Here is a 22,146-nt window from a genome sequence, read left to right as displayed (position 1 = left end):
GGAGAAATGACTCTTTCATGACTATGGATTGCTGTTGCCCTGGGGGACGTGGGAAATCTAGATTCTTGAGTAAAATCTCCCAGCTTTTCAGTAGTTGTAGACCAAATGAAATGTCTGGGCCAGGTGTAATCCATAGCTTGGCGTTCAAGGACTTTTAATGTATTCCTTGACATAGTTCATCTTTCACTTGAAGTGAATTTATATTCTATACAGTTGAGCATCTTACACCTTTTGATGATTGTGAGAAGTGGGGCATCTCTTGAAAACTGTGTAGTATGCCTTAAACCTTAAAGATCATTACCCATTTTGCCTCGTTTACCTTTCTATAAATCTCTCATAAAGACGTAAGTCAAAATGAGATGAAACTTTGTATACGAAGATGCTTAGTGTGGCTTCATATATATAGTAGTTAAAAGTGTCCCATCAGAAGGAAGATAATTTTCTCTATAAGGTCGGTGGTGATATAGTTGATTTTCTCTTTTATTTTCTATTTTTTTAAAAGATTTTATTTATTTATTCATGAGAGACACACACACTCACAGAGGGGGGCGGGCAGAGACACAGGCAGAGGGAGAAGCAGGCTCCATGCAGGGAGCCCAACACGGGATTTGATCCCAGGTCTCCAGGATCACGCCTGGGCCGAAGGCGGCCCTAAACTGCTGAGCCACCCGGGCTGCCCCTATTTTCTGTTCTTTACTAAATTAGTTTTTACTCAAATCCTTATTTTTTCTTCTTCTGCTTGCTTTGGGTTTGTACATTTTTTTCCAGTGTCTTGATGTGGATGATTAGGTTATTGGTTTGAGATAATTCTTGTTTTTTATTTTTTTAAAAAATAGGTACTTAAAACTATAAATTTCCCTCTAAACACTGCCTTAGCTCTAAGTTCTACTGTATTCATCTCTCTCAAACTATTCTCCAGTTTTCTTTGTGATTTCTCCTTTGACTCATTTATTAATAAGGATCTTTTTTTATTTTCCACATTGGTAAATTTCCCAAGTTTCTTTCTGTTATTTTTAATTTGATTTCATTGCGGTCAGAGAATATACTTTGGTAATTTCAGTCCTTTTAATTTATTGAGGCTTGTTTTTTGATCTAATATAGGATTTATTCTGGAGAATGTTCCACGTGTGCTTGAGTTGAATATGTATTCTGTTACGAGGCAAAATGCCCTACAGATGTCTGTTAGAGTTTGTTGGTTTATAATGTTCAAGTCTTCCTATTTCTTTGGTGATGTGTAATTGTCCATTATTGTAGGTGGGATATTAAAGTGTTCGGTTATTTTTAAATTGTCTGTTTACTTTAGTTCTGTCAGCTTTGCTTCATGTATTTTAAGGCTCTCTTGTTAGATGTGTATGTTTATCATTGTTCCTACTGGATTGATCTTCTTTGTAATAAATTGTCCTTGTCTCAACAGAATGGGTTTTTAAGTGTATGTTTATTTTAAGAGTTTAAGCAGCAAAAACTACGTGTTGTGTTAAAAGTATATAAAATGAAAAATGAATGCATATCAGCCCCATCCCCCATAGAAATTCGTATTAACAGTTTATGGTATATTTTTTGAAATTCTGTTTTATTAACCTATGTCTGTAAAATAACACAAATGTTCTTTAAGCAAAAGAGGAATCATAGTGATAATGTTCTATAGTTTTTAAAAATTAAAGCCACATTGGATCCCAGAAATTACCTAGTTTAACGTGCTTATTTTTTAAAATGAGAAAGCTGAGGCCATGGAGGGACATTGACTTTCTCAAGATGACATGAGGACTAGGTGGCTGAGCTGTGACTGGTTTCCTGACCCTTGGTATAGTGCTCATTCCCACGAGCCTCACTGCCTTCTGGCCATGTTGGGAACAAGAGGGTCTTTTAGTACTGTGACAGATACATAGGCTGTCAGTCATCATGGCAAAGGTTGTTTTATAAGTTGTGCTTGGACTTAATTTTGCAGATTTTTATTGAAAATTTTTTTTCTTTTTCAAATATGTAGCTCCTTGTAGAAATTCTTATGAGGCCTACAATCTCTATCCGGGGACAGAAACTGAAAAGTAAGTATACTTGTGAGCCACTGGTCCTCACTTCCCAGCTTGCAGATGTGATGTGGTTCCGGGGGCTTCTTTCCCCTCCTAGCTCTACAGTGGTGGTCTGCTTTTCATTCAGTGGCAGTATGTGCTCTCCACCCCCAACTAAGCAGCTTGCTTTCTTCATTTTGTACTAGGTAGTGATATAGATCTGGGACTTTAAATGAAAAAGTATGAAAGCCACTGGGCTAAAAAAATTGCATGTTTGTAGTTCCTAATAGTCTGTGGGCCCAGCTTTTATGTTTTCTCTGGAAATTCTTATTTTTCCTATTTAGTTAATTGAGAGAGTAAAGAATAATCTGGTAAGATCATTTGTTTTATTTTCAAAAGCATATATATATTTTTTTGTTGTGGTAAAGGTGATATGTGCTCTTGGTAAAAAGTTTAGTCATTACCAAAAATGATAGAGATTAGAAAGTCAAAGTGTTTTGGTAGCATGTTATTTCTTAAGCTGGATGATGGTTCTATGGGCATTATTCTTTCATTCCTTTTTATAATTTATACTTGTTACAGTTATTATTTTTAGGTATTCAGTATTTAAAGAAGAAAAAAAAGTAAGAGCACTCTGGCACAAGCCAGAGATCACAAAAATACATACATACAGGCCAGAGATCACTTTTAACATTTGATGAATACCCTTCTACAAACATCACATACATATCTTTTTAATTGAAGTATTTTTATGTAAATACAAGGAGTTAGCATGAAGGTAGGTATCCTGGGTATCTGCAGGTAAGGTAGGTATCTTGGATGACCTATTCAAAGAAGTTCACTTAATCCAACTCGATGAAGCCTATGGCCTTCGAGTACTGACAGAAACACTGGTGGCCCATACTGAGGCTGTTTCCCAATCAGACTGTGTCGGTTTGAGTAGATACAGCAAGAAGGAGAACCCTAGCCAGACTTCCTATGATAGGTCCAGGAGAGCTGCTGGGGACCTACCTTGGTCCCTCGGGTATAACGAGGCAAATGGAAAAATACATATTTTTGTTTAATTTAAAATATTCCTGCCTTAACTCAAAACATATTATATAAGACCTCGTTTGTATGTGCAGCACTGGTTAAGAAGATTCATATTTGTCTTTCGATGTCTCAGCTTTGTACTCTATCTAAATTGGTTCTTCATGTTCCCTGTCTACCCTGATAGCAAGTAGCATCTTGTAAATACTTGTTGGTGTACTTACTCTCTCTGCCTCCTATTAAGTTTAGAGACTTTTTTTCTTTTGCTAACCACTGTGTATTCTTCATTTGCTCTAGAGTAGGTGCTGAATAAATATTTGATGAATGAGTAAATTGCAGTTCCCTTTGAAAATGAAAGGTCTAGAAATGCAGAGATACACTGATCTGGTATTCCAACCTGCTCTGAAGTCAAGAGATAAACCAAAAAGCCCCCACAGGTTGAAAGGTAGTGATAAGGGATATGGGACATCTGCATTGTCTCCAGATTATGCCAGATAACCCTTCTGGTCAAGCTGGCTTGGCAGGGCTGCCCATTGACCTCTCAGAGGGAGACCTAACATTTTAGAGTTTGTGGCAGTGTTGGAATGAATGGAAACAACTTTTAAAAGTAAAACTAATGCCGAGCAAAAACACTCTTTTGATAATTCATACTCAGTTTTATTCTCTTCAGGCTGAGGGGTCATAAAAATTACTTCCTTTTTGTTGTATTCCCCTGTTCCTGCTCACAGAAAAGTAGCTAGTTCTTTGTTGGAGTTTGTAGGTCAGGCATTAAAAGCCATTTCCCCAAAAGAAATAACAAAAAAGAAAACAAAAACACACTTGTGAGTCTTTAGTAAAAGTGATACCCTTGTTTGCTGCTAGTAGAACCACCAGTGGAAATTTATAATGTGCAATCAGGAAGTTTATACTTTGGATTCTAACATTTCTGCTTTTGGAAATGTATCATGGCTATTAAAAGATGACACCACAGTAGGTTCAAAGTATGAAGACTGTGGAGCTTAAGAAGAAAATGGCTACTGCATCAAACCCAAAGTCCGTATACAAATTGGTTTGTAGGTTCTGATAGGCATCCTGAAAATCTTTGGTAAACAAGATTTAGTACACCTCTTTGATAGAGGTATACTAAAAGGAAGATAATCATCTTGGAGGAGATTGTGAGGAACAGTTCTTAGGTTCAAAAATTTAATTACAACCATCTTTTCAGTGAGAAAAATAACCAATTATTCCCCTTTCACTTTCAGTAAGTGATGAAATGTCCAAGGATTGTTTGAGCATCCTGTATAATACGTGTGTCTGTGTAAGTACGCCTGTTCTTGGGGCCTCCTTTTTTGTCCCCACCACATTTGCAGCGCTTGAGAGGGGAAAGTTCAAGTGGGGGTGGTGGACATGAGAGCTATCCTCAGACATGCAAGAATTGGACTTATGTGGGCCTAAGAACCAGGACCAACAGGTAGAAATTGTAGGGAGGCAGAATTTCGTAGAAATTGTTAAGAGTTAGGGCTGCTCCAGCAGGTAGTGATCTCCTTTAGCCCTGGAGGTGTCCAAGCAGAGACTGAACAATCCTTTACCAAGTCGATACATACACTGGAAGAGTATGTGTAACCTTTAAGGTTCCTTTTAATTCCATTATTTATTTCCATTCCTTCATTTTCCTTGTTACAAAATAAAACCAGAACTAGAAGCCCCACCAGTGTATTAAGCAGGAAACTCTGCTTGTTTGACCCCTGAGAAGGAAAGAATGGTGAATAAAAGAAGCAATTTGGTAGAAAGGAAAAAGCCTAGCACTTAGTGCTAGAACTGGGTTTGGAGTTCTGGCTCCTGGCTCAGTACTTATTAATTCACCTCTCTGAGCTTTAGTTTCTTATCTGTAGAATGCAGTTAGTAATCTTATTAACATTGTAGGCTTGTTGTGAGGACTAAGTGAGATGATAGATGTGACAGCACTTTGTAAAGCAATATACAGGTGCTAGTTTTTGTAAAACACAGTACCTGTCTTTTAGGAACTTATGTGGTAACGTGTAAGCAGTGAATCATAATACACGCCAGAATGAAACAAGTGATCCTATAGAAGTGAAACCTGTATGTTATGAAAATACAATGGAACATTTAATTCCATGTCATTTCTTGCATCATTCAGAAAGAGATTTCAGGTGTTCTTGTAGTAATATGTAAAATCTACCAATATCATAAATCATAAATTTATAAGTAGAAGAAAGAAAAGTGTAGAACAAGGTGAGGGTATAACATGTATGCAGGAATTGGGCTGACCATGAAATCATCTGTAGTATGAATGGGGCACAAATTTGGGTTTAAACTTATTGGCCAAAAAATAAATAAATAAATAAATAAAATAAAAATAAACTTATTGGCCAAAAAAAATAAAAAATAAAAAATAAAAAATAAAAAAATAAACTTATTGGCCAACACAAATAGAGAAATAAGTTTCATTTTTTTTCTTTTTAAAAAAAATTTTTTTTTAATTTTTATTTATTTATGATAGTCACAGAGAGAGAGAGAGAGAGGCAGAGACACAGGCAGAGGGAGAAGCAGGCTTCATGCACCGGGAGCCCGATGTGGGATTCGATCCCGGGTCTCCAGGATCGCGCCCTGGGCCAAAGGCAGGCGCCAAACTGCTGAGCCACCCAGGGATCCCGGGAAATAAGTTTCAACACTTAACGCAATTCAGCATCTTTTAACAACACAGCACAACAGAAATACAGCATGAGCCTACTTAGATTAAATTTTCTTATAGCCACATTTTTTTTTAGAAAGAAAAGAAGTAGGAAGAAATAAGTTAATTTTAATAATATATTTTATTTATTATAGTATATCAAGGCTATTCCAACATGTGAACAATGTAATTATTAATGGGATATTTACCTTACTTTTTTGTACTAAGCTTTCAAAATCCACTCTGTTTCTTACATGTAGAGCACATCTCAGTTCAGACTAGCCACAATTCAGGTGCTCAGTAGCCACGGGTAGCTAGCAGGCAGAAAGGCATGGACAGACCTAGAAGATAAAAGTAAACTAATTGTTCAGCTAACACACAACTATTCTTGCAACTAAGGTCAGTAAGAACTTGTCCTTCTTTTAAAAGATGACCTATGTATGATATAAATACTCCCATCATTGGCAACTTCCATATAGCCATTAGTTTATGAGGCTGTTCGTTAATGGTACCTAATGTTAATTAGCAATATTCCATCAAAACACAGTTCATTAAAAAAAAAAAAGTAAAGGAAACAAAAATTGGAAGAACATAGAATAATATGGTTCAACTCTGTGCTGATCTGGCTTAATTCCAGGGAGTAGGCAGAAACCAAGAAATGTCTGAATGGTGCCTGTTTGGGGGTGGAAACTTGTGCGAATTGTGGCTAACCTGGAGTAGGCATGACCTGCCTGAAGACATTTACATTCCAAATTTAAAACATACTGCTGACCAAATAAAACTTGGCCTACTGGGTGCTAGTTTGTAGCTTCTCATTTAGTTACTAGGCAGACATTAGGTCAAGAACCTATGATGAACCAACCATGACCCACCCACCCCCATTCATTTGCACACAATGTTTTAGTGATTTAAGGCCTCTGCCAAGAGTTCCTGTTGTAGCTTGGACTTGCTTTTCCAATGTCTAGAAGGGGGAATACCTTGCTTTTCATGTTTTATTTTGTGATTATAACCTATTCTGCCTTTTCTCTCCTTTTTTCTTGTGATAGACGGAAGGAGTTACAAAGCGTTTGGCAGAGAAGAATGACTTTGTAATCTTCCTGTTTACATTGATGACGAGTAAGAAAACGTTCTTACAAACAGCAACCCTCATTGAAGATATTTTGGGTGTTAAAAAGGTGAGCTATGTTTTCCAGCAGGTGGATGACCAGACAGTGGAGGATGTCTCAGACAATTGGGATTCTCAAACCTGAATGATCTACAGAGCTCTTTTATTTATTTATTTATTTTTTAAATTTTTATTTATTTATGACAGTCACAGAGAGAGAGAGAGGCAGAGACACAGGCAGAGGGAGAAGCAGGCTCCATGCACCGGGAGCCTGATGTGGGATTCGATCCCGGGTCTCCAGGATCGCGCCCTGGGCCAAAGGCAGGCGCCAAACCGCTGCGCCACCCAGGGATCACACAGAGCTCTTTTAAAACAACATTCTTCCATATTCCTAGTATTAACTTTTTTCTATTTACTTAATATATTCAAGTACAAAACTAGGTTATATTCCTCCTTCTAATGGGTTTTAAATGACAATAAAACTTAAACAAGTATGTAAATTGAAATCAAAATAATGATAAGACTCAAAAGCTCAGATTGACTTTGTGAATTTAATGTGATGACTAACATTACTTTGCCAAAGTCAGATTGCCCCTCACTAATTATTTTGATGCAAGATCTTTGTAGCATACTTAAATTGTTATATGCTATGTGATGACTCCATTTTCTTACCAGTTTTCGATACTTGAATGCTGTGAAACGTTCATTCTTTAGGATATGTATTCCTGGGTGGTGATGTTTGACTTTCACTTATTAAGTCCACTTCTGTTTATTCTTATTAGTCTTCAACAGTTATAGTTTAATTGATACCAGCATAGAGGACGCAGATGTGAACACTGACATCCTGCCATTTGGTTGTAAGGTGGACATTCAAAAGATCCATAATATGCTTTAAAAACAACAACAACAAAAACAAAAAGGGCACCTGGCTGGCTCAGCAGAGCATGTGATTCTTGATCTTAGGGTCGTGAGTTCAAGCCCCATGTTGGGTGAAGAGCTTACTTACAAAAGAAAAAAAGAAAGAAAAATGAAAAACAAAACAAAAAACTGTGATTGAAATGAAACACTAAATTAAAAAATTATCATCAAGAACTTACCCCAAAAAACCACATCTATAGACCTCTGTTAGATAATCACTAAATTACATTTTTGAGCAATGCTTGTGAAGATGTGGAGCTTACTTTACTTCCCCAGTCTTAGTTCCACTGCTCTGTTGGTTGCAGGCTGGCAGATTTCTTCCTCTTACTACTGAGGAGGCAGGAGCAGCCTCTTAAGAGTTGCTGTTGCAGGGGAAAGGCTACCGACGTGCATTGTGGTTATCCCAGCTTTCATTTCTGTCTTTCTGCTGCATTTTCCCCAGGCCCTGCCTGTCATGCACAAGCAGAAGATGCACAAGTGGCCCATTGTCTATAGGAACACACTGGAGATGTGTGCAGGTCCCAGACAGATCCTTTGTACCCTCTGATGAAAAGGCTTTGTTATTTTTCCAATAATTGTATGTTCCAGCCAGTGTGTGAAAGGGAGCTTCCAGGGCGGAAACACCAGACTCCCTGGCAATCTGAGCATGAGAGTCTAGGATTGCTCCTTCATAACTTTAGCCACTTGTTCCTCGTGACCTGACATTCATTTCTCTGTGTGTTACCAAAAATAGTGAGGAATTCTGCTAGACATGGTTAACCTTGGTGCGGTTTGAAAGAGGGATAGACACGGTAAAGAAAATGGGAACCTAAGCCACAAACTGGGAAAAGATATATGTAACTCATTAATAAAGGATTGGTATTCAGAATTTATCAAGAGTTCTTACAAATCAACAAGAAAAAGACAAATAGCTCAGTAAAGAAAAAGGAGGGCAATGATATAAATGAGCATTTCACAAAAGAGATACGAATAATCCATAAACAGAATGTGCTTAACTTCATTGATGATCAGGGAAATGCAAATTAAGATTACAGTGAGAGAGAAAGAGCAAGTGTTGGTGAGAATGTATATCATTGACTTTTCCTTCTTTGGCTGGCTGGCTTTCTTTCCTTTTTTTTTTTTTTTTTTTTTTAAAGATTTTATTTATTTATTCATGAGAGACATACACACACACACAGACAGAGAGGCAGAGACACAGGCAGAGGGAGAAGTAGGCTCCATGCAGGGAGCCTGATGTGGGACCCGATCCCAGGACTCTGATCCCTGAGTCCTGAGCCAAAGGGAGATGCTCAACCGCTGAGCCACCCAGGTGTCCCCTTTCTTTTTTCTTTCTTTTCTTTCTTTCTCCAAGCCCAATGTGGGGCTTGAGTTCACAGTCCTGTGCTCAAGGCCTAAACTGAGATCAAGAGTCGGTTGCTTAACTGACAGAGCCATCCAGGCACCCCGAGAAGGTGTATCTTTGGAATCACTTATATACTGCTGATACCTTTTTGTTTTTGCAGAATCTCTTTATTTTTCCTTGTTTTCTGCTTGAATATGTGCATACCCTGTGACCCAGCACCTAGGGAAGCACTACCCTGAGGGCTGATGTGTCATTCTTGTGCCTGGGTCACCTGTGCCCAGGCATGTTTGTGGATAAACTCAATCCCAGCACAGTAGTTTTTAGAAATGAACATACTACATCAAAGCCAAGAGGTCACGAAATCAGTTTATTCATTGGGTCTGCCAGCTATAAAGAAAAGATCAAAGTGTGTCATGTAAGGGTATTGTTTCAGTTTTTGTTACATTATTTATATATTCACCTATGTATGTTTTATTGGGTTATAATAGAAATTTTTTCTTATTCTTGGACATTGTCAATGTAATTTGGAAGCCACTGCCCCAGAAAAACTTCTGCACATGTACATCAAGAAATGCACAAGAATGCTTATATTATTGTTTCAGAGTTAAAAACTGAAACCAAGTCCATAATCCATCAATAGGAGAATGGATAAATGTTCTCTAATCATATAGTGGATATTAGAGAGTAGTGGAAGTCAATAAGCTGTTACTACAGGCAACAACGTAGCTAAATCATAGAAATTGATAGAAGTCAGTTGCAGAAGACTATATAGTTGTTTGTTTTGTTTTTTTAGAGAGAGAGTGTAAGCAGGGGAGGGACGGAGGGAGAGGGAGAAAGAATCTTAAGGCTCCACAATCAGCATGGAGATACCAGTGCAGGGCTTGATCTCATGACCCTGAGATCATGACCTGAGCCAAAATCAAGAGTTGGATGCTTAACTGACTGAGCCACCCAGGCGCCTCTAGTATATCATTTTTATTAAGCTCTGAAATAAGCAAACTCATATAAGGCTAAATAAAATTCAGGACTGTGGTTACCTCTGGCAGAGAGACAGGAAGATGTGATAGGAAAGACACACACAGCTATTCATTTGGTTATACTTCATAATATATATTGTATGTATTAAGTGTTAAAATATAACACAAAGTGGGGTTGGAGGGCTATTGGACCTGGTTTGTGACCCATACACTAAGACAGGGCTAGAGGAACAAGGCTGAAAGTTACAGTTTCCTCTAATAACAATAACTAACATTTGTTGTGTCCTGGTGAAGGAGAAGGCAAAGGTGGAAGAAGCTATTCCCACATACCCCCTCCATAGCAAACTCCTGTTCTTCATTACCAGAAATAAGAGTGGAGGCCGTGGAGGCTTCTAGGAATAATTCACTTATTCAGCACACATATACTGAGACCCTTACTTTACCAAGTCTTATGTGCTGAGGCTCTGGAAAGAAAGTAAGACATACCTCTCCCTCAAGGCAATGTGAGTTTATTTGGAAATAGTTGGAGGAATAGGTAATTACAAGGTCCTGTGATAAGTGCAGTGATAAATACCTAGTCCAGTGAAAGTGAATTATTGAGATGTAGGGTAGTAGGTTTTATCTGAGGAATATAAGAATGTTTCAAAAGCAGAGAGGCTCATGTAATGCACAACATTTGCAGATTTTAAAGAAGAAAAAAAAAAGATATAACCAAGTAACAGAAAGCATTTTGTAGAATCCAGTAGTTATTCATGACAAAAGCTCGGAATAGAAGGAAAGTTCCTTAATATGATAACAAAACTTACAGCAAATATTAAACTTAATATTGAAACTTCGGAAATACTCTTCTTAAAGTAAAAAAAAAAATAAAATAACACCTGCTATTGCTTACTCTAGATAATTGGTTACCTGTGCACATACACAGTAATTGAGAGAATTACACAGTAATTCCTATAAGAATGTTTATTGCAATGTTGTTTAATAGTGAAAATTATAGTCTACCTAAACATACATATATACACATATATGTTCTTTTATGTGTATATATATATGTATATATAAATTTAAAAGAATCGTTAAATTCATTGTGGAGTAAAACAGTGAAGAATGAATGAATTAGCTACTTCTATCAGAGTAGTTAAATCCCAGTGTTAAGGGGCACATGCTGGCTCAGTCGATATGGCATGTGACTCTTGATCTTGGGGTCATGAGTTCAAGCTTCATATTGAGCCTAGAGCCTACTTAAAAATAAATACATGTTTTAGAAAAAAAAAAAAAAAACTTGTCTGAAGTGACCTAAATTTAAAAAAAAAAAATCCCAGTGTTGACTAAAAAGTAAGGTATAATATTAACTATATTCCCCATGCTGTACTTTTCATCCCCAGGACTTAATTATTTTATAACTAGAAGTTTGTACCTCTTAATCCCCTTGACCTATTTTGCCCATTTCCCCCAGTCTGCTTCATTCTGACAATCACCAGTTTGTTCTCTGTATTTGGGACTTTCTCTGTTTTGTTTGTTCATTTGTTTTGTAGATTCCACATATGAGTGAAATCATATAGTATTTGTCTCTCTCTGATTTCACTTAGTATTATACTCTCTAGATCCATCCATGTTGTGGGGCACCTAGGTGGCTCAGTGGTTGAGCATTTGCCTTTGGCTCAGGTCATGATCCCAGATCCTGGGATTGAGTCCTGCATTGGGCTCCCTACAGGGAGCCTGCTTCTCCCTCTGCCTATGTCTTTGCCTCTCTCTGTGTGTCTCTCATGAGTTTAAAAAAAAAAAAGAGAGAGAGAGATCTCCAACCATGTTGTTGCAAATAGCAAGATCTCATCTATGGCTAAATAATATTCCATTGTATATGTAAAACCATGTCTTTTTTATCCATCATGTATCAGTGAACACTTGGGTTGCTTCTGTATCTTGGCTTATTATAAATACTGCTGTAATAAACATAGGAGTGCATATATCTTTTCAAATTGTTGTTTTTGTTTGCTTTGGGTAAATACCCAGTAGTGGAATATCTGAATCATACAGTATTTCTATTTTTAATTTTTAGAGGAGCCTCCGTACTGTTTTCCATAGAGAGTGCATAGAGAGTGGTACATTGTGCCAACAGTGCACAAGGGTCCCTTTTTTTCCATATCCTAACACCTGTTATTTCCTGTCATTTAAATATTAGTCATTCTGACAGATATGAGGTGATATCGCTGTGGTTTTGATTTGCATTTCCCTGATGATCAGTGATGTTTAATAACTTTTCATGTGTCTGTTGGCCTTCTATATGTTTTCATTGGAAGAGTGTCTATTCAGGTCCTCTGTCCATTTTTAATCAGATTATTTTTGATGTTGAATTGTGTGAGTTCTTTATATATATTTTGAATATTAGCCCATCATCAGATATATCATTTGCAAATATCTTCTCCCATTCAGTTGGTTGCCTTTTTGTTTTATTGGTGGCTTCCTTTGCTTTAATACCATATATTTTTATGGAAATATTTATAAGAGCATGTATGGGAATAATAAATACAGTTCAAAATAATGATTACCTCTGGTGGGAGAGATGGGACTGCAACTAAGTAGGAATATACAAGGGCCTTCAGTTAGAAATGACAGATACCCACCATTTGCTTCAACGTGGATGGAACTGGAGGGTATTATGCTGAGTGAAGTAAGTCAGTCAGAGAAGGACAAACATTATATGTTCTCATTCATTTGGGGAATATAAATAATAGTGAAAGGGAAAATAAGGGAAGGGAGAAGAAATGTGTGGGAAATATCAGAAAGGGAGACAGAACGTAAAGACTGCTAACTCTGGGAAACGAACTAGGGGTGGTAGAAGGGGAGGAGGGCGGGGGGTGGGAGTGAATGGGTGACGGGCACTGGGTGTTATTCTGTATGTTAGTAAATTGAACACCAATAAAAAAATAAATTAAAAAAAAAATAAAAAAAATAAAAAAATAAAAAAATAATTTTATTTCTTAAAAAGAAAACATCTGTAGGAAGAATGGCAGTTTATGAGTGATAAAACTTGTGTGGTAGGCATTTCTTTTCTTTTTTAGATAGGCAGAATGACCCATATGAGCAGAGGTAGAGAAATAAGAACAGTGGTATTCAAAGGGGTTAACCCTCAACCAGTCCTAAAGGGTATGTTAGTCCCATTTGGCAGTTGAGCAAAGACTTAGAGAAGTTTCATAATTTACCTATGTTTGCACAGCTGTAGTTTGCAGAGCTGGGATTTGGACCTAAGTGGTTTGGCACCAAGTCCCATTCTTAGGGGAATGCAAAGGGAAGGACACATCCAGTCTCAAATGAACTGAACATGCGGATTGTTTCATTTGTGTCTCTTGTAGGAAATGATCCGACTAGATGAAGTCCCCAATCTGAGTTCTTTAGTATCCAATTTTGATCAGCAGCAGCTTGCTAATTTCTGCCGGATTCTAGCTGTTACCATTTCAGAGATGGATACAGGGAATGATGACAAGCACACCCTACTTGCCAAAAATGCTCAGCAGAAGAAGAGCTTGAGCTTGGGGCCTTCTGCAGCTGAAATCAACCAAGGTAAAGTCTCTTAAGTTTTCAAAATTTTGAGATTGTGGCTCTGAGACCCTTTCATAAATTATCTGCTCTTTCAGTATCCCTAGAGATTGATTTATGTGAGAGCTCCTAGGGTCCACTTAGAGTATGTAAATTTTGTGTATATCTGTTCATTATTTTAGGAGGCTAAGTCCATAACCTTTATCAGATTTTTGAATGGATTCAGAATCTCAAAAAAGTTAAGAACCAGGAGCACCTGGGTGACTCAGTTGGTTAAGCGTCTGACTCTTGATTTCAGCTCAGGTCATTATCTCAGGATCATGAGATCAAGTTCCATGTCTGGCTCTGCACTGGGCATGGAGTGTGCTTAAGATTCTCTCTTTCCCTCTCCTCCGCACCATCTCTCTCTCTCTCTTAAACAAACAAACAAAAAAAAAAACCTTGTTGATCAGAATTACAAATACACATACCTTTTGATCACTAAGCCTTTTCTGGGCCTTTATCCTATAGGTATATAGGATGTGATATATACAAGGTCATTTATTGCAAAATTGTAGTAACAAAAGACCAGAAACAAGACTATTTAATTTCTAGAATATTTATCTAATGGGAAATTTTATAATTTTTAAGAAAAAAGAATGAATATCTGTGTACTGATACAGGAAAATATCTCCAAGATATATTACTGTTAAAAAGGGAAATGCAGAGCTGTGTGTATAGTATGATACTTGGTGTGGTAAGCAGAGACGGGGGAATATTTGTTCACATATAGTATGCATAAACTGAAAGCAGGCACAAGAAACTGAAAATAGTTACCCGTTGGGGGTGGCTGGAAATGAGGTAGATGACAGCAGTGGAAGTAAGACTTCTTAATGTATTATTTTATATATTGTTTGATTTTAGAACCCTGTGAGTATGTTAATTACTTCCCTACCTATTGCTTTTTGGTAGCAAGAGAACTTTTTCTATTTCTATACTGGTCTAAGCAGATTTGGGGGAGATTTGGCATATATCTGTTTTCGTTGTAAGAGTATAGATGATCCACATTTGAACTAAAATATTTATGTGTCTTAAAAGCTCGTTCTTGAACATGAACAGCCTGCAACATATAGCTTTGTGCTATATGTTGGGTTAACTGAATAACCAAGGTGAAATAATGAAAACTTAGCATTAAAAAGCAGAAATAGAGAGTGATGATCATCCTGTGGCAGCCCTGAGGATGCTTTGAAAACAAATACTTCGTTTCTGAAGTCCAGTTGACTGGATATGTGATTTCTCGGGCTTAGCTCTGTAGAATTGCTAAGTGCTACACAGCAGCCTCCCTTCTAAATACTGAATATGAATCCTCTGTTAACTTGGTGAACATTCTGGTTTTAGTTATGAACACTAGATGGTCATGACTGTATTTCTAGGTTATTAATAAAATTTTACATGTTTTAGTCATATGTAAAAACAGAACTATATGAACTCTGTGGACCCAGGTTGGTGGTTCCCTCCAGGCTGGTTTTCCTTCCTGAATCCATAGATCCAAGGCCTACCTTGGTCTGTGTAGGCTTTTCTTCCCCTCCCTCCTTTCTTATGACTTTTAAGGAGTACTCATTTTAGTAAATCATAAAATATACATTCCTAAAAACGTGTGAATTTTGTTATGACTAAATTATACCTTAAAGCTGATTTAAACACATTGACAGGGATGCCTGGGTGGCTCAGCAGTTTGATGTCTGCCTTTGGCTCATGGTGCGAGTCCCACATGGGGCTCCCTGCATGGAGCCTGCTTCTCCCTCTGCCTCTGTCTATACCTCTCTCTCTTTCTGTCTCTCATGAATAAATAATAATATCTTTAAAAAATAAAAAATAGACAAACTGACAAAAGGTCACATTTGTAGCAAACATTGAGCTAACTGCATTACCTAGAAATGATTTTATTTACTCCTCCAAGCAGCCCTATGAAAAAGAGATTAGCATCACCATTGCATAGCTTGGGAAGCTGAGGGTCATAAAGGTTCGTCATTGGATACTTGTGTGTGCTGGGGGCACTGAGTCACTTTCATCTTAGTTTCCCATTTAAGGAATCTGTTCTGGAAGATTATTTTTATCCTGTTGGTATCAATTACCTTCACATACCTGTTTGTAAGCTGCCTTAAGTGAAACTAGCATTGCCCATCATTCTTGGAGGTTTTTTAGCTAGTTGGTCTTTTAGTTCACAGAGAGTTAACCCTAAACTCAGATTTCTTTAATTTGGGCATTTAAAAAAAATAGTCTTCATAAAATGTCTAAGTTCACTTGTATACCTATGTGGCTGACCCATGAGATAATCTATATGTGATGTCTGCTTGTAGCTTTTGGGTTAAAGCTTTAATAAATGTATTTTAGCACATGATGTACAGGGTCTGACCTTTCCCAGCTTTCTGACCATAACTTCTGTTTCCCTGCCCCCCACCCCACACACATTTTTCTCCAGCCACATGCCCTGGGAAGGTCAAGGTGAACATAATTAAATCACAAGTACAGTGAGAAAAGATCTTAGTTCTCAGTGTTGTCATGCCTTAATTGAACTCCAGTACTAAATAGTTTTAAATAGAGGCATGTGTAATAATCATCCCAGGCTGCTATAACAAGATACTGTAGACTGGGTGGCTTAAAAAACAGAAGTTCATTTTCTCACTATTCTGGATGCTAGAGGTTCGAGATCAAGATGCTGTTGGCATTGGTTTCCGGTGAGGCCTTTCTTTCTAGCTTGCAGTGGACTGGCCTTCGCACTGTGTCCTCAGGTGGTCTTTTCTCTGTATGTACAAAGAGAAAAAGACGCCTGGTGCCTCCTCCTCTTTTATAAAGACACCAGTCCTATTGGATTAGGGCCCACTGTTATGACCCCATTTAATTACCTCCCTAAAGGCCCTGCCTGTATCCAGATGCAGTCATATTATGAATTAGGGCTTCAACATAGGAATTTGAGAGAGGGGACACAATTTGGTCCATAATAGTATGGAAAGTGGACATGTTTTTGTTTTGTTTTGAATAAACTGTGGCTGTTTTCTTGCCCAGCAAAATAATGATTTATACTGTCTTCCTGGAGATCCTATAATAATAAAAATGTTTGAGCCCTTTTTGGATTTCTCAGAATTACCAGTTGTTCTTCTTTTCATTCAGATGGGAACAGATGGTTTCATTGGGGGGGAAAAAATCATTCAAAAATTTAGTCAGAGATGTAGATGAAGTCACAGGCCAGATAATTATCAATTTATAGGTGACCCTAAGCTAAGAGTTGCTTATTTTTGTAACACGTGAGCTAGGACAGAATTCAGAATCCTCTCAGCTGGAAAGTAGGGTCAAAACTGAGGAGGAAAGTTTACGGGAATATTTCAAAATACTGATGTTTTTACAAATATGAGGAGAGAAAAGGTTTGCTTTTGCAGAAATTCTCAGAAGTTGTAGGTGTTTCAGTTGTCAACCAGTATAACATTAACCATAGTGTGTGATCACTGTCAGTAAGGCTGTGCGAGTTACAAGGACACTGTGACACTGGGTACCAGTTCCCTGAGGTTGTGTATAATTTGATGAGCATAATTGGGCCAATGATTTTTTTTTTTCCTGGGGAGAGATCCCCTAGCTTTTCATCACTTTTTCAAGAGATGAATGATTCACAAAGGTGCAGGAATTTCCAGGGTGGGGGTGGGAATCCCAGAACCCTGAATGCTGGGGAGTTCACATCTGAGGGGCTGTGTTGAGTGTGCAGGGTAGGAAGACTAGGTCTTAGGAACTGTCTTGTGAGGAATAGAGAAACTGCAGCTATTTATCCTTGCAGAAAAGAGTTTGAGAGCAAAAATCCAGCTTTGGAAAGATTTTCATATAGAATCCACTCTTTATTTTTGGGGAAAAGTACTATGTATCTAAAGTTTCTTAAATATATATGGGTCTATCGTAGAAAGTTTGTTTTCTTCCTTGTGGCACCCTCTTATATTTTCTCACATGTCCCTCCAGAGAAATTCTGTACATGTCCAGTCAGGGGGATGGAGGAGGGAAAGAGATTGGCTTCTCCCTATCTGTATAGATGATAGTATAAAATAGGCACCATTCTGCCCTTTGTTTACTTTATCTTGCACAGCATTTTATTCCAGTACATATAGAATTATGTGATTCCTTTTTACAGCTAGAGTATTCTAATATTTGGGTATACCACAATTTATTTAACCAATCCCTGATAGATGGAAATTTGGCTTATTTTTAAATCTTTGTTCCTACAGATAATAGCCTTGTGTTTGGAGTATGATGTGCTAGATAGATATTTCCCTTTTAAGCTTTGATAGATGTTCACAGGTTAACCTTCTGAAGAACTTACTGGTTCATCTTCCCCCACTCTATACGCTGTTCCCAGTACAACACCTTTTTTAAACTTCTCAAGCCAATAAGTGAAAAATGATATCTCAAAACAAAAAAGCTATCTCCATGTATTTTTTCTAAATTGAAGTGAGTGTCACATAACCAAATAAACTGAACAATTCAGTGGCATTTAGTATGTCTACAGTTTGTGAAAGCACATCTCCATCTATTTTGAGAAATTTTCATTACCCCAAAAGGAAACTGTGTACACATTAAATAGCTGAAATTCACCATTCTCCCCAACCCTGGCAACTGCCTGCTTTCTTGTTGTCTAGATATTTTAGAAATGGAATCCTACAGTATGTGACTTTTGGTATCGTGCTGCTTTCACTGAGCATGATGTTTTTTAAGTTCATCCATGCTGTAGCACATCAGTGTTTCATTTCTTTTTATGGCTGAATAATATCCATTATTTGTACATACCACAATTTGTTTATTCATTCATCTGGTGATGGACATTTGAGTTTCCCCATTTTGGCAATTGTGGAGTAGTGCTGCTGTGAATATGTGTGTATGTGTATGTACTTGAGCACCTGTTTTCAGTGATTTGGGGGATATACTTAGGAGTAGAATTGCTGGGTCATGTGGTAATTCTATTTTCAACTTTTTAAAAAAAGGATTTTATTTATTTATTAGAGATTGTGCAGGAGCATAAGCAGAGGGGAGGGGCAGAGGGAGAAGCAGACTCCCCACTGAGCAGGGAGCCAGACATGGGGATTGTTCCCAGGACATTGTTCTCAGGATCATGACCTGAGCTGAAGGCAGACACTTAACTGACTGAGCTACCCAGGCGCCCTTGTGTCCAACTTTTTGAGGAAAAGCTAATTTTAATATAGTTTTAATTAGCTTTTTTAAAAAAATGAGGTCAGACATGATAGTCACTAATTTATAGAGGATGGAAAGGGGGTTAAGATTATTTGCTGAGCTCTGTGCTGGAACTGAATTTATATGACTTTGTATAATCATAACTAATTAGTTTGTTGTAATTGTAGTTTTATTTTTGAAAATCTTTAATATTCTTTTGAATATTACTTAAAATTTTTTCATTTAAATTCTTCACACAGAGACATGCGTATGACACATACGACATTATAATAATACCTGTTTGGGCAGCCTGGGTGGCTCAGCGGTTTAGCGCCGCCTCCAGTCCAGGGTGTGATCCTGGAGACCCGGAATCGAGTCCCATGTTGGGCTTCCTGCATGGAGCCTGTTTCTCCCTCTGCCTGTGTCTCTGCCTCTCTCTCTCAGTGTGTCTCTATGAATAAATAAAAAAAATCTTAAAAAAATAACCAAAACATTTAAAAAATAATAATAATACCTATTTACCCATCACCTAGCTTCACCTGTCAGTACCTCTTTATCTGTATCCCCATTCACTCTTCCCTACTCTACTTTGAATTATTTTGAAGTAAATCTCAGATATCATGAAATTTAACCTGCATATGTTGCAGTGTTTACACAAGATAGTGACTCTTGTTAAAAATAACCCTGACACCATATTATACCCCCCAAATTAATAGTAAAATCTTGCTGTTATGAAGTACCTATTAATTCAGTTAGATAATGCGGTCACATGGTTCAAAAAAAATCTACAGATTCGAAAAGGCATTCATTGAAAAGTTTCTCCATCACACTCTTATTTCCAGTGGCCTAATTCTCTTTGCCTGTGGCAACCACTGGTGTTTTCTGTCATTCCAGGAAAATTTAATACATGTATAAGCAAATACATAGAGATGTTAGTCCTTATTTTTAAAGAAGGTTAAATGATAGATCAAAGATCTACCACTTGCATTCCCCTGCCTCCTCAGTTTATTATGTTCTCTTATGCTGATCAGAATTTCCATTTTACTATTGTGACCAAAATGGGATTAGAGAAAATAAGAGTTGGGTGATTATTCAGTTTCGTTCTTTACCTTAAAAACAAAAAACAAAAAAAAAAACAAACAAAAAACCCCTCCTTTCTTCCTGCTAGTACATGTTTGTTACAGGAAAATCAAACTAGAGAGAAGTGGTTTTAATAGCGTTTATATCCTCTCTTACTCAGGAATGGCCACATAAACATCTTGTTGTAAAACCTTCATTGTTTATATGTATATTCTGTGCATATTTTAAAGAAGCAAATTTTTAAAGAAAATGGGTTTAAGCCAGTATTGTTTAGTAATTTTTTCTCTAGCAAGTAGATTTAAACATTTTTTTGAGTCACTCTATGTAAAGATATATGTCTTTGTTCTTAGTGTTTGTCGTATTCTATTGTAGTGGAATTTATTGTGTTTAACAGACATGCTGTTGATGATCATCTTTACCATTTTGCTGTTGCAGAAACCACATCAGTGAATATCTTTGTACATGTGATTGGTTATTTCTTTGCAGGAAATCCCCAGAAACGAACCTCCTGGCTCAAAGACATACAGGTTTAAGAAATTAAAGTGATTCCAATTTATATTTCCTCCAGTAGATGTAAGAGAGCCTATTTCCCTGCACCTGCTATTGAACTTGTTTCTGTAACTTAAGTACTATTTTACCTTGGCTTAGCATTTCATTTTGAAAGGAAACTCTGACTAGCTACTGTCAGATTAAAAATCATTCCTATCATGCAGGTAAGGAACAGGCCCTTTATTCAGAGCTTTAGAGCTGGTTTCTGTTTTGAAAATGCACTATTTTATTCTCTCTTTGGCAGCGGCCCTTCTCAGCATCCCTGGCTTTGTTGAGCGGCTTTGCAAGCTTGCAACTCGAAAGGTATCAGAGTCAACAGGCACAGCTAGTTTCCTTCAGGAGTTGGAGGAGTGGTACACATGGCTAGACAATGCTTTGGTGCTGGATGCCCTGATGCGAGTGGCTAATGAGGAATCCGAGCACAATCAAGGTACTTGGGGTCCGTTTTCTATGAGGTGGGGACCTTTCCCTTAGACTCCTTGGAGCCATTCTTGACCTCTTTTCCAAGGAGGATTAATTAAAATTTGCTCAAAGAAATTTCTTTAGGGAAGTCCTAGATCATAACTGTTAAGATACTTTTGAAAGCTGATGACAGAAACCTCTTTGAACTCTCTCAGTGGATATGAAAGCAGAGAGAAGGGACTGGCTGAATCCAATAACCAGACCATTTTTAGGAACTCAGAGAGTCCTTTCCATGTCTCCTCTTCATTCTCCATGGTTCTTTGGTGTTCTCTTCTCACTGTTCTAATGAGTAGGCTCTTAGTTTCATCAATAGCTTCGTGGTAAAGGGCTCTGGCCCATCTTGGGTCTGTTGCTCAACCCTGAAGCATTTGATCCTAGCCAGCAGGATGGGGTCAGATTGTACAAACCCAGGAATTCTCACTGTAAAAGTGAAGAGGAGTTCTATTTCAAGGATGGCAGGGTGTGAAGCTCTGTGGACCTCCCCATTGCAACTATAAACAAAACCTATAAACAACAACAAAAACCATCCATGTAGGGCAGCCCGGGTGGCTTAGCAGTTTAGCGCTGCCTTCCGCCCAGGGTGTGATCTTGGAAATCCGGGATTGAGTCCCACGTCGGGGTCCCTGCATGGCGCCTGCTTCTCCCTCTGCCTATGTCTTTGCCTCTCTCTTTCTCTGTGTCTCTCATGAATAAATAAACAAATAAAATCTTGTAAAAAATCCATTTAAATTCTATGGAAGTTGTTCTAAGAGCATACAGTAAACAAGGAAATCTTTAAGATAATCTGCTAAAATTCAGAACACTGAGAGTCTGTGACATTTGAAGTTTTGCTTGTTGGAGGTTCCACTGTAAGCAGATGTGGCCAAAAAGATAACCCTCAACAGGACATGATTCCCAAATAAGGAATATGATATTTCACTGTTGAGGAGGAGGGCAGACCTACCAGCTTTTCTCAGCCCCTCCAATTCCAAGTTGGAGAGGCTGAATTCTTGATGACTGTACCCTTCAGGTCAGGGGCTCCCCAATGCAACTTTATTAAGATATAATAGATTTATGGCATTGTATAAGTTTAAGTGTATAGCATGTTAATTTGATATATATTACAAAATAATTACGGTCATAGCATTAGCACCTTATCCCATCACATAATTATCATTCTTTTTTGTGGTGAGAACATTAAGATCCACTTTATTAGCATCATTCAAATAATATTAGCTATAACGACCATACTGTACATTGGATGCCCAGAACTTGTTAATCTTATAACTGAATGTTTGTACCCTTTG

General features: G+C 37.7%; 1 protein-coding gene and 1 pseudogene across 2 annotated transcripts in view; one reads left to right on the top strand and one right to left on the bottom strand.

Annotated features, from left to right (window-relative positions):
• The window catches only part of TRPC4AP (transient receptor potential cation channel subfamily C member 4 associated protein), a 69,088-nt gene that overhangs the window by 21,394 nt on the left and 25,548 nt on the right, over positions 1–22,146 (top strand). For both annotated transcript variants that reach the window (XM_072800645.1, XM_072800643.1), the window contains exons 4-8: positions 1,985–2,042; positions 4,277–4,332; positions 6,753–6,881; positions 13,402–13,609; positions 20,643–20,828. In XM_072800645.1, the coding sequence (XP_072656746.1) occupies positions 1,985–2,042; positions 4,277–4,332; positions 6,753–6,881; positions 13,402–13,609; positions 20,643–20,828 (637 nt within the window). The remainder of the gene's footprint in view (positions 1–1,984; positions 2,043–4,276; positions 4,333–6,752; positions 6,882–13,401; positions 13,610–20,642; positions 20,829–22,146) is intronic.
• Positions 2,849–3,510, bottom strand: LOC140618851 (small ribosomal subunit protein uS14-like; annotated as a pseudogene).

This window comes from Canis lupus, chromosome 26 (genome assembly GCF_048164855.1).
Source record: "Canis lupus baileyi chromosome 26, mCanLup2.hap1, whole genome shotgun sequence".
Taxonomy (NCBI): Eukaryota; Metazoa; Chordata; class Mammalia; order Carnivora; family Canidae; genus Canis; species Canis lupus.
This window is presented reverse-complemented; position numbering and strand designations above follow the sequence as displayed.